The 15,127-nt window shown below is 54.8% G+C and overlaps 5 protein-coding genes across 5 annotated transcripts; 1 reads left to right on the forward strand and 4 right to left on the reverse strand.

The window, feature by feature from the left end:
* Window positions 1–57: 57 nt before the first annotated feature.
* Window positions 58–2,619, reverse strand: PHACADRAFT_149077 (uncharacterized protein). The gene is made up of 7 exons (XM_007398720.1): window positions 1,972–2,619; window positions 1,806–1,909; window positions 1,713–1,748; window positions 1,425–1,653; window positions 1,223–1,371; window positions 753–1,166; window positions 58–697 (listed from the first exon to the last, which is right to left on the reverse strand). The coding sequence occupies exons 1-7, from the start codon at window positions 2,120–2,122 to the stop codon at window positions 296–298; spliced, it is 1,485 nt and encodes a 494-aa protein (XP_007398782.1). The 5' UTR covers window positions 2,123–2,619; the 3' UTR covers window positions 58–295.
* A 435-nt stretch (window positions 2,620–3,054) lies between these two features.
* Window positions 3,055–5,737, forward strand: PHACADRAFT_260824 (uncharacterized protein). The gene is made up of 9 exons (XM_007398721.1): window positions 3,055–3,635; window positions 3,696–3,806; window positions 3,868–3,996; window positions 4,057–4,216; window positions 4,273–4,356; window positions 4,410–4,506; window positions 4,565–4,980; window positions 5,037–5,283; window positions 5,342–5,737. The coding sequence occupies exons 1-9, from the start codon at window positions 3,549–3,551 to the stop codon at window positions 5,517–5,519; spliced, it is 1,509 nt and encodes a 502-aa protein (XP_007398783.1). The 5' UTR covers window positions 3,055–3,548; the 3' UTR covers window positions 5,520–5,737.
* A 102-nt stretch (window positions 5,738–5,839) lies between these two features.
* PHACADRAFT_30958 (uncharacterized protein) lies at window positions 5,840–6,837 on the reverse strand (the record flags this gene model as incomplete). Its single annotated transcript, XM_007398476.1, has 3 exons — window positions 5,840–6,619; window positions 6,655–6,664; window positions 6,722–6,837. The coding sequence occupies 3 exons, from the start codon at window positions 6,835–6,837 to the stop codon at window positions 5,840–5,842; spliced, it is 906 nt and encodes a 301-aa protein (XP_007398538.1).
* Window positions 6,838–8,109: 1,272 nt separating this feature from the next.
* PHACADRAFT_211693 (uncharacterized protein) lies at window positions 8,110–10,202 on the reverse strand. Its single transcript, XM_007398722.1, has 7 exons — window positions 9,973–10,202; window positions 9,805–9,908; window positions 9,713–9,748; window positions 9,424–9,652; window positions 9,222–9,370; window positions 8,752–9,165; window positions 8,110–8,696 (listed from the first exon to the last, which is right to left on the reverse strand). Exons 1-7 carry the CDS (start codon window positions 10,121–10,123, stop codon window positions 8,295–8,297), a joined length of 1,485 nt encoding a protein of 494 aa, XP_007398784.1. The 5' UTR covers window positions 10,124–10,202; the 3' UTR covers window positions 8,110–8,294.
* Window positions 10,203–11,699: 1,497 nt separating this feature from the next.
* On the reverse strand, window positions 11,700–14,516 carry PHACADRAFT_126247 (uncharacterized protein). The gene is made up of 10 exons (XM_007398723.1): window positions 13,901–14,516; window positions 13,762–13,846; window positions 13,535–13,711; window positions 13,391–13,476; window positions 13,070–13,339; window positions 12,792–13,010; window positions 12,626–12,733; window positions 12,418–12,570; window positions 12,172–12,362; window positions 11,700–12,117 (listed from the first exon to the last, which is right to left on the reverse strand). Exons 1-10 carry the CDS (start codon window positions 14,504–14,506, stop codon window positions 12,021–12,023), a joined length of 1,992 nt encoding a protein of 663 aa, XP_007398785.1. The 5' UTR covers window positions 14,507–14,516; the 3' UTR covers window positions 11,700–12,020.
* Window positions 14,517–15,127: the final 611 nt, after the last annotated feature.

Raw genomic sequence — 15,127 nt, forward strand, 5'->3', positions numbered from 1 at the left:
ATGTCATGATGCAGACTTGCGAGGGTGCGTACACGTCTGCCAGTGCTGGAGGGGACTGGAAATCCGTGCTGACCAAAGACGTGTACAATAGAAACGCAAAAGGCTTGTCCGTCTGTCTGATAAATTAAGAAATGCAAGCCGGGTATACACGCGTTTCTATGTACACTACACGGTCCATCACTGACATCAATTAATACGCGGGACAAAAGAGCGACTTGTGATAGCAATGTGCTTGGGCGCAACGGGGGCAGCAGCAACTTTACGGCGGGGATGACACACGTGCGGCGAGCAGAGTTCAAACCTTCCACCCGCCAGTGAGGCCCATGACGTTCGAAGGATCGTACTTCTGCTTGATGCTCTGCAACCGGCCGAGGTTCGCACCGAAGATACGCTGGGCGGAGAACGACTGCGTCGTCGCATAGTTGCCGTACACGGGTACCGCGCCCGTGTTCTGGCCCTGTGCGGCTGCAACATGTCCGAGCTGCGTGGCGCTGCTGGCCATCGCGCCCTTGATAAGCGCGTCGTCGCCTGCCGAGGTGTACTGGAAATTCATCGCGAGCGGTAGGTACTGCGTGGACCGCGTCGGCGGGTACGCCGAAGAGCCCTCGGGGGCGTGCTGCAAAATGTTTGGGAGGAAGATCTCGACGGCATACACGAGCTCGACGGCCGAGCTGCTCGCGAGCTGGGTGGACCAAAACTGCGGCGACCTCTCAGTACCACGGTTTGCGATTTGCACGGAAGAGCGGACTTACAGTGGTCTCATTGACGATTGCATCGATGATGGGGCCAGTGGGAGAAGCGATAGTGGCAGTGTCATAGTAGCCGCGAGTAACGGGCCCTGCAGCCTGACCAGAAGGAGGCGTCTGGACGAGCTCAAGGAAGGACCGAGTCCCGATGGAGCCTTGGACAGAAGTAAGATTAAGGAAGTCATCGAAGATACCAGCTGGAGGCGTGGGACCGTCGTAGAACATTTCGATCGACGCGAGGAGCTCTCCTGGGACGCCGGTGTACGCAGCGATAAGTGCGGCTTTTGGATCCTTAACGTTCGCGATATACTTGTTGAGCGCAGCGGTCACAGCATTGAGCTGGTCATCGAGAACGACCATGTATCCACCCCATACTTGACCAATCGGATACGTCTTGAACGTAATCTGAGTGACAACTCCCTGAGCCTCGGAGTTAGCATCCGTGTCCGAGTCTAATCAAGAATGGAGAGACTCACGAAATTGTTGTATCCACCCTTCAGAGCAAAGAAGAGGTCAGATGCTGTCTGGGCGTTCGCGACGACAACATTCCCGTTGGGCAGCACAACCTGGAAGCCGACAACGTTGTCGACAACCAGGCCGTACTGGTTCGTGAGCCAAGAATAACCTAGGCATAACTTCAGCGCCTCGCTCGCGGGATGACCGCACCACTGCACTTACCACCGCCCAACGTCAGGCCGGCCACGCCGATGCCAGACACCCGACCGCCGACGACGGTCACACCAAACTGCTGGAGCTGTTCGTAGACATCATCCCACACCAGGCCAACGCCGACATCTGCGGTCTGGCTTGACGCATGATATTGCACCGTGTTGAGCCGGTTCATGGAAAGCAGAACTCCCGAGGTTGACGAGAAGCCTGGACCACCCGTGTGTCCTCCGCCCTTGATCTAAACGGACCGCCCAGTGAGAAATTTGCAAGTGCCTCTACAGAAAGCCGAGAACATACCGCAAAAGGAACCTTCTGCTGCACGAGGACATTGAGCTGTGCTTCTCCGTCAGTGCCTGGCGAAGCATTGATCGTGGACGCATGGGAGCTTACGATACGGGAGACATCGTTGGGAGTCCCGGGCTCCACAGTGCACAGAGCTGGCTGCGAGCTAGAAGCAAAGTAGTGCGTCTGATCCGCATCATACTCGGACTGGCCTGCCAGCACACAGATATCAGAGCCCGCCATGGACACATGCTTCGCAATCAGACGTGCGCACCAGGAAGATATACAGCTGATTGCGTCGAGATCGTGCTCTGGATTTGAGAGCACACTGAATTACCCCGGCTGATGCTCTGTGCTGTTGCTGCTGCTGCGAAACCCGCTGCAGATGATAGAATCAGGGAACCTGTAAAGAGCGGAAGGTGCATGATAAGATGGCGGGGGTGGTGGGCTGTCCTCCTGCCTCTCTGCACTGTTATATGCTGCAGCGTCGCAGGGATGGTCACGAAAGCGTGCCTTGATTCCCATTTGCTTGACAGCCATCAAGCAGCTCGGGACAAAACTTGGACGTCGCATCAGCGTAGGGTGCGCCATCCGCGGCCTGCACTCCAGACAAGTCGCGTACCGGGCTGAGGCGATGCAGCAGCCGCCTGGGCGTGATATGCACAGGTACGAGGCCGCGAAAGCCTAACAATATCGGAAACAGGCTTGGCCGTTTCTGTGTGCTGGACCTGACAGGTACAAAGGCACCGACATAGGACGCTTATGCGCTTACGCCCTAAGCTCCATTCCCCAGCGTAACCTACCGATGGCGATGCTGGCTAGGCGACTTTTTTATGTCGGAGTTACGCCGGATCTGCCAAGGACATTCCGACCTTTGTGCGGTTGTGCCTAGGTTGACGAGGCCCACGGACTGCAGGCTGGGCCAACGTGAGTTCAATTACCAAATGAAGCTGTTTCAATTGTTGATAGACGCACCTCAAAGCCACAACGGTACGATCGGACAATCATCATCATGTGTTATGGAACCTCTGTGTAGCTCATTGACGCAAGCTCCTCCTCCGGGTCGGCAATACAGGACACAGTATCTGTCTCTGGGCCTCGATATAGAATGGTGGTTTACTGTCCTGGAGTAAGTTGGATAACACTTACAGCTCACGCCAAGAATGGTGCAATCTCGCGAGCTGGGGGGGGAGGTGGGCGGCGACCGCCCTGGCTGCCAAGATCAAACTCATTTCGGGAGGATAGGCGTCAGGGTCAGTACTATAGGCGGTGGCGGAACCACCACTGAAGGACCAATGAGAGTACGAGCTCTCCTACTAGGCGGTCCTCATCTCACCTTAGCCAGAGGTTTATCCAGTTACCCAGACGACTGAGGCCGCCCAATGCCGCATATCACGCTCGTTGCTCACTGCCATCTCCTGGAGGCCGTCTACCGTATTGCTTGGCTCACCGGATCTCCCGCCGGATCTCCTTGAGGAATTCTTGTGATGTATGTCACGCCGAAGGACGCAGAGAGCACCGCAAGCTTTGTTCCCGCTTAGCGGATCCGCCAGGAGACCAGGACTACCCGTCTGTGCGGTCCCGCGGTGCCCGGATACCGTAAGTTCGCACTGCATAGTCGACGCTGAACGCGAGCAGACTAGTCACCGCTTCGGTATCATGTGCGGGTATTTGCGCTGGGGCAGTGACGACAGCCGCTCTGAATTGGGCGGTGATCTCTGTCAAAGTACAAGTACATATGAGCAGAGTCTGGAGCGGATCGTTCTCATTCAAGCGTGTCGCGCACCCCAAGTTTTCGCACCTTTTTCTCGCCCTTGATTTTTTCTGTTCTCGTCTGTTTCATCTTCAGCTATGGAACTATCCACTCTCCTTTACCTTGTTGCGGCTGTCTACGCCTTGACTTGGGCATCCCGCAGATTTATGTACGCCGAACGATGTGTGAGTGACTGACGGCTGTTCCTCCAACCTGGCATGTAGAACTTATTTGGCCACACGCAGCTCGAAGGCATCCCCACCGTCGGCGGGCCGTCCCTTCCTATTCTCTCTTGGTATGGGGCGATCCGCTTTCTGCTTCAAGCACACAAGGTCCTCGAAGAAGGATACACAAAGGTGAGTATCGGATTGTGCCCTAATGCCTGTTACTATCGAATTCTCAACCACTATCCAATAGTACAAAGGTGGCTGCTTTAAAGTCGCGCAATTCAACCGCTGGTTTGTCATTGTAGCAGACCCCGCTCTGAATGAGGAGCTGCGCAAAGCGCCAGAGGAATACATGTCCTCGCCTGCTGCACTGCACCAGGTAAGCCCGGATGCGGATATATCTCTGAAATAACCATACTCAACAGTTTGCAACTGCCAGTACCTGCAGGGCCTGTACACTCTGGGAATCGATTTGAATGAGATGAACAATTACATCGAACTTGTCCGGGAACAGCTCCTGCGTCACGTAAACCCCTCGCCTTCTATGCTTTACGACGAGATGATTGCCGCGTTCCAAGACATCATCCCTCAGAGCGACGGTAAGCTGCTAATCAGTTCCTCGGTGAGAGACACTCGCTCACACGTACGTATGTAGACTGGGCGCCGATCCCCGCTCTCGATGCGTCATTCAAGCTATTCTTCCGCGTCAGCAATCGTGCTTTCGTCGGCGCGCCTCTCTGTATGTTGATGCAACGTGGGCTCTTGTCCTTCCAAGCTAAACGATATCCGCAGGTAGTAACCCGGAATACAATGAGCTGAACATCGAGTTCACGAATAATGTCTTCAAGGGTGCGCTCTTGTACAATGCACTACCTAATGGCATCCGACCGTGAGTATACGCACGCCATCGTCTCCGCAATCCTTAGCCAACCTTCATGTTCTCTCAGATTCATCTCTCGGTGGCTCGACCTCGTTGGCCCCAGCGTCGAGCGCGGCATGCGCTTTATCCAGCCACACTTCGAGCAGCGCCAGAAGGAGATGGAGGCGGCCGGCAAGGACTGGGTGGGCAAGGAGGACGATCTACTCTCACTCCTGATGGCATCAACGCAAGGCGAGGCGTGCAACGTGCGCAACCTCACGCGCATCATGCTCATCGTCAACCTTGCGGCTGTGCACACGACCTCGCAGAGCTTCACGCACTTGCTGTATCTTATCGCAACGAACCCTGCTTGGGCGGCCACGCTTCGCGAGGAGATTGAGCAAGTCATTGAGCAGCACGGCTACGACAAGGAAGCGCTCCATCGTATGCGCAGGCTTGACAGCTTCATCCAGGAGTCCCTTCGCTTCAACGGTCTCGGTGCACGTGAGTAGCTATCCTGCACTTAATTTTGTCCCAGCTTGTGCTTATGAACTGTGCAGTGGCCTCGACAAAACTCGCGCTGCAGGACTTTGCGCTGTCCAACGGAACCATCCTCCCCAAAGGCACGCTCGTCGCTGCACCGCTCCGCGCGATGCACTACGACGGCGAGAACTACGCGGACGCGGACACCTTCCAGCCTTGGCGCTTCTACCGTGAGCTCGAGGAGTTCGACGGTGAGGTAAACGCCCAGTCGATGACCACCACTACACCAACGTATCTGAGTTTCGGACACGGCAAAACCGCGTGGTATGTCCAATTAATCTACATGTTCCAAGACACAGATCCTGACCTGAATATGATGCAGCCCTGGACGCTTCTTCGCTGCGCTCGAGTTGAAGATGATTGTGGCAAACTTGCTGCTGAACTACGACATCAAGCTTGAAGGCGACAGCAGTAAGATCCCGCCCGTCTCGTGGTATATCACCGCTCGCGTGCCAAATATGACGGCCAACGTGCTCGTCAGGCGCAGGCAAAAGGCTTGAACATGGACACTGTTAGGGCTATCTATTCTTTACCACTTTTCGCTGTGCCGCAGCCGTCCGCTCTCTGATCCAGACCATAAAGCTTATCTGTGGCCCTATTTTATCTATCTTTATGTATTTCTTGTGTATCGTAGGCTTCTATCTTTCGTTGTGTCATGTATTTCTATTTACTTTTCGCTATCCGAATCGGACCCTGGCAATGGTGATGCCGGTCTTCCACGCCACAAAGTGCACGCGAGATGACCCTAGGCATCGAAGTGAGACATTCAGAGAGCTGGAATGACTTGAAGTAACCGCGCTCTAGGCTCACTTGAGTCACCTCAGCCCTGAACCATCTTCGCTCCACGGACTACGAGCGGGATCCACGGTCTCTTGCTCATTATTGGATCCCTAGCGTCCTCGCCAAACAGGAACCCACACTTCGCATACATGTTCTCCACAAAGTCCTCGGCAACGTTCAGGCAGACCTCCCGTTTGACGCCCGGCGCGGCGGGCGGGTCATTTGATGCGCCCTCAAACCCGAGCGGCTGCGCCCCGAGGAAATACCGCAGCATGCCCGTCGTCAGCGCCGCGGCGATCCCCTTCCTACGGTGCTGCGGGTCGACGTACACATTGCGGAGCGCAATCGTGCAGGCTGTGGCGCGCCTCGTGACGCAGAACGCCGCCAGCTCGCCGCCAACGCGGCACACCCATACCGCGCCGAAGTCAACGGATAGCGTTACGCGCGGTCGCGCGTCGTCGATGGAAAGGCGCTTTCCCCACGCGGCCGTGAACGCAGAAAACTGACGTGCGAGAATCTCGACGTCGTCTGCGGTCGCCAGTTCAATGCGATACTGGGAAAGGGTGAGTAGAGGCGAAGGGAGCGTCGCGAGAGTCGCGAATGACGTTTTAGACCTGAAAGACACCGGCAGAGGCTCCGCCCGCAAACCGCGGGCAGCCATTTCGGAGGTCCACGCGTTTATTAACGTGTCCACAAGGTCTTCTGGGCCCATGACCTCTTGGCTAAATACCTGCGGGTCGATTGCTGATGCGAGCACGGTCACTAGCGCGAGATAGCCATCTCTGTGTCCAGCTCGTTTAGCTCCACGCGTCTGGAACCACTCAGATGCCAGTAAAAGTCAGCTGAGATTCGTACAAGTGCAAGCCTGACGGCAGATTCGTGAGTATCATCCGTCACGAGAGAGGAACACAGAGGTGCTTACACTAGAGCATCTCCACAATAGACTGCGAAAACTATCCTGGAAGCGTCGGTGAGCTCTTTGGCCTTAATCTGCTTCTCGCCTAGACTGTCCGTCAGCGTGCCGAGCGTGAAGGACATGGAGCTGTCATCGCAATCAAGTCTGACCGCCTCTTCAAGAAACTCTCGAGGATCGGTGATCTGTACCGCGCGAAACTGTTTCATGGGCAGAGTATTGGGCACGAGAGTACATACTATCTAGTGTAATAGAATTTATACATCCGGTCGGAAGCATCGAACAACGCGCAGTGAGTCATTACTTTTGCATTGATCACTCGAACACGCGGACTCACTATGTTTTCAACGGAAATTTGTAGTGCGCAGCCGCCTCCGTGGGCACCTGCTGACTAGCATCTAGGGAAACGTGATCGCTGCGTCAGCAAAAGCATGGCTTATCAGTTGAATGCGCCTTCTGCACGGAGCGCGACCTGGCAGGGGCGCATGGGCCACGCCGAGAGCAAATGCTGCGAGCCGCCGCCGTACCACAAGTTATACAAACAGGGGCATGACAACCTCCCCAAATATACATACGTACGGATCTCGTACATAAAGCTCAAGAACCTAAGAGCTTCATTCTGGCAGGAGACGAAATGAGGAAGGGATACTAGACATGCCATGGATTCGGACGAAGGTGCAAATATAACAGACACTAAGTTAAGCGTTCGTCAATGATCAGAATCACAAAGAACTACCATAGCTATCATTAACCCAGTCTTTTAACGATCCCGCCAAATAAATTCCCGAGCTCACGTCCCTCCGCCTGATAGCATAAGAATGGCACTGCGATAAAAGCCAGCATTTCAGCTATATGTCCTTAATTCCTGCGAATATTTGGACAAATGTCGCAAGAGCAGCACAGTGTTTTAACGTAGGTGCTCTCAGAGCGGGGCGAAGGCACCAGTCCTTTAAAAACGGTCACATCAGTCACAATGAGATTTGAATAACCCGATGCTGCCAAGTGAGCAGCGCTTATGGTCGGCTATGTCACGCTTCCCATCAGCAGCTATCCTGGGCCTCCACACCACCTTTTCGTTTCCTGTACACTACCAAGGCATCGCTCCGCCGTAAAAACGTGAAAGAACATCATAGTATACGCTATTTTATACGCCGAAAAATCCCTGAATTTTTTGGCCCAGTGGACGGTGCTGGGAACCAGTCTTTTAACGCACGGCAAGTTTTAAAAGACTGGTTTAACGACAGTAATCTTTGCCAGCGATAAAGCCGGCGCCACTCTATTTGAATGACTTGAAGATGTTCACCGGTGTAATAGTATATGCTTATATGTTTTACGGCAGTATTTCAATTTGTATGACGCGGAAATCTTTTGCAGAGAACAGGGTTTCCGTGCAGTGTGCTTGGTTGGGCTTGTCCATCCGCTTGATAAATTAAAAATGCAAGCCGGGTATACACGCGTTTCTATGTACACTATGCAGTCCATCTCTGATCTCAATCAATACGCGGGACAAAAGAGCAACTTGGACGCAACGGGGGCGCCAACAGCTTTATGGCGGGGATGACGCACGCGCAATGAGCAGAGTTCAAATCTTCCACCCGCCGGTAAGGCCCATGACGTTCGAAGGATCGTACTTCTGCTTGATGCTCTGCAGCTGGGCGAGGTTCGCGCCGAAGATGCGTTCGGCGGAGAACGACTGCGTCGTCGCATAGTTGCCGTACACGGGCACCTCAGCCGTATTCTGGCCCTGTGCTGCTGCGACTCCTCCAAGCTGCGCGGCGCTGCTGGCCATAGCGCCCGTAATAAGCGCGTCGTCGCTCGCCGAGGTGTACTGGAAATTCATCGCGAGCGGCAGGTACTGCGTAGAACGCGTCGGCGGGTACGCCGAAGAGCCCTCGGGCGCGTGCTGCAAAATGTTTGGAAGGAAGACCTCGACGGAATACACGAGCTCGACGGCCGAGCTGCTCGCGAGCTGGGTGGACCAAAACTGCGACAACCTCTCAGTACCACAGTCTACATTTTGCATGGAAGAGTGGGCTCACAGTGGTCTCATTGACAATTGCATCGATGATGGGACCAGTGGGAGAAGCGATGGTGGCAGTGTCATAGTAGCCGCGTGTAGCAGATCCTGCGGCCTGACTAGAAGGAGGCGTCTGGACGAGCTCAAGGAAGGACCGAGTCCCGATGGAGCCTTGGACAGAAGTAAGATTAAGGAAGTCATCGAAAATACCAGCTGGAGGCGTGGGACCGTCGTAGAACAGCAAAAGCGACGCAAGGAGCTGTCCTGGAACGGCAGTGTACGAAGCGATGAGCGCGGCCTTGGGGTCCTGGACGTTCGCAATGTAGTTGTTGAGCGCAGCGGTCACAGCATTGAGCTGGTCATCGAGAACGACCATGTATCCACCCCATACTTGACCAATCGGATACGTCTTGAACGTAATCTGAGTGACAACTCCCTGAGCCTCGGAGTTAGCATCCGTGTCCGAGTCTAATCAAGAATGGAGAGACTCACGAAATTGTTGTATCCACCCTTCAGAGCAAAGAAGAGATCAGATGCTGTCTGGGCATTCGCGACGACAACATTCCCATTGGGGAGCACAACCTGGAAGCCGACAACGTTGTCGACAACCAGGCCATACTGGTTCGTGAGCCAAGAATAACCTAGGCATAACTTCAGCGTCTCGCTCGCGGGAGGACCGCGCCACTGCACTTACCACCGCCCAACGTCAGGCCGGCCACGCCGATGCCAGACACCCGACCGCCGACGACGGTCACACCAAACTGCTGGAGCTGTTCGTAGACATCATCCCACACCAGGCCAACGCCAACATCCGCGGTCTGGTTCGACGCATGGTATTGCACCGTGTTGAACTGGTTCATGGAGAGTAGAACTCCCGAGGTTGACGAGAAGCCTGGATTACCCGTATGTCCTCCGCCCTTGATCTAAATGGACCGACCATGTAAGAAATTTGCAAGTGCCTCTACAGAAAGCCGAGAACATACTGCAAAAGGAGTATTCTGCTGTGCGAGCACTTGGAGCTGTGCTCTCCGTCAGTGCCTGGCGAAGCACCGATCGTGGGCGCATGGAAACTTACGATGAGGGAGACATCGTTGGGAGCTTTGGGCTCCACAGTGCACAGAGCTGGCTGCGAGCTAGAAGCAAAGTAGTGCGTCTGATCCGCATCATACTCGGACTGGCCTGCCAACATGCACAGATATCAGTGCCTGTCATGAACGCGTGCATCGCAATCAAGCGTGCGCACCAGGAAGGTATACACTCGATTGGTTCGAGATTGTGCTCTGGATTTGAGAGCACACGGAGTTATCCCGGCTGATGCTCTGGGTCGTCGCCGCCACAGCGAGACCCGCTGCGGATGATAAAACTAGAGAACCTGTAAAGAGCGGAAGGTGCATGATGGGATGACGGGGGTGGTGGGCTGTCCTGCCAGCACTCTACACTGTTATATGCTGCAGCGTCGCAGGGATGCCCGGCAAAAGCGTGCCTTGATTCACATTTACTTGACAGCCATCAAGCAGCTCGGGAAGAAACTTGGACGTCGCATCAGCGAAGAATATGCACAGGTACGAGACCGCAAAATTTTGGACCAGGCTTGGTCAATCTGGACTTAACTGGGTGCAAAAGCACCGACATAGGACGCTCATGCGCTTCCGCCTATTCCCTGCCGATGGGGATGCCGTCTAGGCGACGGTTTGTTTATGTCAGAGCTACGCCGGATCATCAAGAACATTGCATTGCGACCTTTGTGCGGTTGTGGAGGCGTTGTTTCAGTCGCTGATAGACGCACTTTGAAGCCTCAGCGTAGGCTCGATACCAGCCACCTTGCATGGATTACTCTGCTTCCATCTCATCCTCAGTGCGCGCCCGGTAACGAGTCTGCCTCAGCGGAGCAATCGGATAATTGTCAACGCCAGCGCAAGGGGAGCACCGTGATGGCCAGACCCTAAACGCTGTCGGCCAGTGAGTCGGATATACAGTACAAAACCGATGTTTAGCTAGCAGTTTTGCGACGTCCGACGCAACCTCCGACTGGCGATGTCCGGGCGTGCTAGAATGACAAGATTCTCCAATCTTATGTTTGGAATGCGCATAGTACTTCACGTACGGTAACGATGCCGAAGAGCCCCCGGCGAATTGTGACGACGCCTCGTCCAGAAAAGAAATAACGCAACGGGAAGGTTGTTCACAACTTCAAGTTCACGGCCATTTATGGGGCAACACCTCTGTGACGCGTTGGGCAGACTGGGCTCTGGCCTTCAATTTCGTCGGTGTCGGCAGGTGCATTAATGCTTGTGCTCTGGAGCAAGAGACATAGGAGTATTGGCTTTGGAGAGGTGACAACAAGCAGGTCGGGCAGAAAAAAAAAACGTAAACTGCGGCAGCCGGGCACGACGCGGTGCTCGATCGCGAGCAAAGACACGGCGGCTGTTGCGTTCAAATCCGGACTCTCGATCTGCTCACGGTGATCGCCGGGTCCCGTGCCACAAAGCGCTCGGGCTTCGCAGCACCCCACCCTAAAATCTGCCCTCAGGTGTGCGAGCTGAAAAGAAATGAGAGAGATATTCTATATTTCCAGGCCGGCGGAATTTCCAATCTTATCGGCACTTATTTTTGGAATGCGCAAGAGAACTACTTCACATAAGGCTGTACGGAGACGATGCTCAAGAGTCCTTGCTAACAAGACATCTGAACTTGGATGTGGAAAACTATAGATGGAGTGATGGGTTCGTAGGTTTGTACCGTGATATGTGGAATAGGTTCTAATCCCGGGACATTGTCCTCATGAGCAGACCAGTCCAAACTTCCCACGAGATCACTGGTGACTTCTTCGGCGGGCAAAGATGCAACCCTGAACTGAAAATTGTGGCGCGCAATGGGAACCTGCTGGCTAGCATCTATGGAAGCGTAATCACGACTTGGCAGAAAGCGCAAGCAGTTGCGAGCTGGCGCTGTACCACGCTGTGCAAGCAGGGAGAATGACCGCCTCCCCAAATACATGCAGATGTACATGAAGTCCGAAAATCTCACTCCGGCAGGAGACGGAATGAAGGGGTGATGGCCCCGGACGAAGGTGCAAACATATATTAAATGCGCTTCAGCGTTGACAGTCCTTGACACGATAAACCCTGGGCGGCCGAAAAGTGAGTGTAAGCAATCTCCACCTGCTGGCACCCTTTGATTTCATCTCACCTCAACTCCGGTCATAGGAGCATCGGAAGGGTACGACGGAGAGCAAAGAGACATTGCCATTGCCCGGCAATATGTATCGTACGCACAACTAACCCATTCAATCTAGAACCGGAACCGACTCACAACGTCGTCCCAAAGCTTCTTGGTGTCCACCTTCGCATCAAGACGAGCGGCAAGTAAGAATGCACCGCTCAGTTTCCTTCAGGTATGTTTGTCAGCACGATGCACCTCAACCATGCAATCCATAACGTACCGATTGAGACTGTACGTCTCCCTCGGCGGGGGAGTTAGCCTATGCTGCAGCATGACTGGGATCTGTGCACGGATCTGCGCCGTGATGTCCGCCCAGCTCGAGTGGGGCCCGAACGCAAACGGCTGCGGCGTGCGCGCCTTGAACGGCGTCGCGAGCAGGGACATGGACGTGGCGTGTGCATCGAGCATGAGCTGGCACGCGCGCCCGTCAGCGTACCGTACGAAGCAGGAGCAGTAGAAGGCGCACCTCGTTCTCTTCCCCGGTGAGATAGCCGACCTTCAGGCTCCAGCCTATGCAGGCCTGCCGGTCGTCGGACGCTGCAGCCTGTAAGAGTCGGAACCAGCTGCCGATGAACTCTTTCGAATATTCACGCGTGGCCCCGAAATCGACAAGTTCAATCTGTTGGGAGAGGGGATGAGTAAGAGTATATGGTGCACAGAAGAGACAGTCTCACTCTGCGTGTGCTTTTGTTCCACAGGAAGTTCGTCCAGTTTGGGTCGGTCTGCATCGTCCTGAACACGAATAGCTCCTTCAAGCAGAGGTCGATGATTCCGGTGGCAATCTTCATGGTCACGCCAATCAGCATTATTCTGCTCTATTTTTACCAGAAGCGACGGTACCTTGTTGCGGTCCTCCTGTGGCATGCCCTCAATTACGTTCCCACCAACACTGACGCCATCGACCATCTCCATGACCAGCACACGCTCAGAACTGCCTTCCCAGACCCAGGGCACCTTGAATCGCGGGTCGCTGCCCAGATATGACGGCTCGCCGAACTTCTTCAGGAAAGACGCTTCGCGCGTATAGTCGCACTCGTCCGCAAGCTCTTCCTTCATGACCTTTCCGACAAGCACACGTTAGCAGTCGTATCTCAGAGACGTTCGTCTACACGCATTACCGCGATCGTCTTGTCCAAGAAGAGCCCCTTCGGCAAAAGCTTTCCTGCCGTTAGCAGCAACCTGACGTAGCCGAGGTCGCTCTCGATGGAGTTGACAATGTTTGGGAACTGGATCTTCACTGCCACGAGCTCCTCCTTCCCAGTAGGAGAGGATGAAGCTGCGAGGACGGCGGAGTGTACTTGGCCGATGGATGCTGCCGCGAAGGGTGTCCTGTCGAACGATGCGAAGTGGTCCATCCAAGAGGGACCAAGGGAAGACTTCATAACTTCCTGCGAGGAAAAATCAGACAAGCGGCGATAGAGAAGATGGCCTCCACTTACTTCCATCTGCCAGTCAGGCATATAATGCGCGCTATCCTGCACGCGCCTGAACACGTCTTCTATTTCTGGAGGCAGAACATGGCTGTCTGCCCAAGCAGTGAGTTTTACATTTTCCGGTGACTTGTAACTTGATAGATTGCATACCTTGTATACTCATAAACTGGCCTAGCTTGAGAGCAGCACCACGCATCTGTGTCAGCTTCGACACCAGACGTTTGACGTTACCTTCGGTCATCATGAGCGATGTGTGCTGGTCGGAGTTGCCGGTCGAGCGTCGGATGAGCTCAGATGCGGCACCATAACCCAAGGACGCAGCGAGACCTTGGCGTATTCAAGCTGTGAATTAATTCCGGCAATATGAGTAGACTGACCTCCGTAGTGGAAGAGGCGTCCTATGCGAGACGATGGGACCTTCGAAGATTGCAGCTTGCGAATTGCGATAGGTTCCGTGACATTCTTGGGGACAGTTAATAACGCTAGAGCGTGCTATTAACGAGGCTCAGGGCTTACTAGGGGTGCGTCTGGGACGCCTGTTACGGCTGAAGACTCGGCGGTGCTGAGCTGGCTCTCTACCGCTGCAGAGGTCACAGTAGCAACAAGGGAGCTGTCAGCTCCACTTATCATAGGCTCCGTTATCCGCATGGTATTTAACTCTAGCCTTGGCGGGTTCGGTATCCGAGTCGCGGATGATAGCTCTGGCGCATGTTGTGTCACTACGGGCGACGTCTGTAGTAGCTTCTCATGCGATGCCGGAACCGGAGACGGAGTAGGCTCCTCCCGTGCCTTTCGAGCCTCAGAAACAGGCACAGACGTATTTTTCTCGACCAGAGAGGCGTCCACAGCCGTGCGTCGCACCGAGGTCTTGGACGCCGGCGCGTCCCGGACCTGGACGTCGGCAGTGTGCCTGAGGGCTGGCGCTGTCTCTCTCAGGACGAGGGCAGGCGACGCCTCACCCTCTGCACTAGCAGCACGCCGTGGCACATGACGCGCCTCTCGTCGCAGAAGCCGGGCAGCCCCGGACTCGGCTTGAGTCGTGCGGATTTGCGCGGCGTGCCCGAGGACCTCGAGCACGCCGTGTGCCACGCAGTACCAGTTGTACGCGGGCCCTGGAGGCATCAATCTATGTGCAATCCTCAGGGCGTGACCAATGATAGAGCGAGACTGGACTTGCTGTTCGCGCTGGCAGCAGTGCGTCTGGGCGCGTTGGCGGACGGTGTTGAAGAGCAGAAGCGGTAGGACCGAGGAGTGCCGCGGACTTCACGGTTACCACGTGATCAGCCAGTAGTTGCGTCAAGCGCCCAGTGCCGATTTTCCTGTGCATGATGTCGTTCAGGACAACCATAGCACTTGAGTTCATGTTCAGGATGAGCAGAGCTCGTACTTCCAAGAAGATCCTGTCCATCCCATCGCGCCGGTGCACTCGCGGCCGGCGCGCGACAGCCTGCACCTGCGGACGCTGCAGCAATGTCGATCAGTCAGCGAATGTTTATGGGTTTTGCAGCGCTCTGACGCGACGATACATATGTGGCTGCACATATCATGCTAGATTGGCGAAGGAGGGTCCCTCGTGGTTACCAGCAACAGCTGCAAATTTTGGCCGGAATCCTCGGCGGTGTCGCGAGGGCACACGTGGCGTCCGATCGCAAGGAGGACCAAGCGGGATGAGCCACACTGATATTATTGAGATGGAAGGGTCTAATATTGTACGCCTTGTACCTGTCTACAACCAGATTGATC

Source organism: Phanerochaete carnosa, assembly GCF_000300595.1.
Source record: "Phanerochaete carnosa HHB-10118-sp unplaced genomic scaffold PHACAscaffold_8, whole genome shotgun sequence".
Lineage (NCBI taxonomy): Eukaryota > Fungi > Basidiomycota > Agaricomycetes > Polyporales > Phanerochaetaceae > Phanerochaete > Phanerochaete carnosa.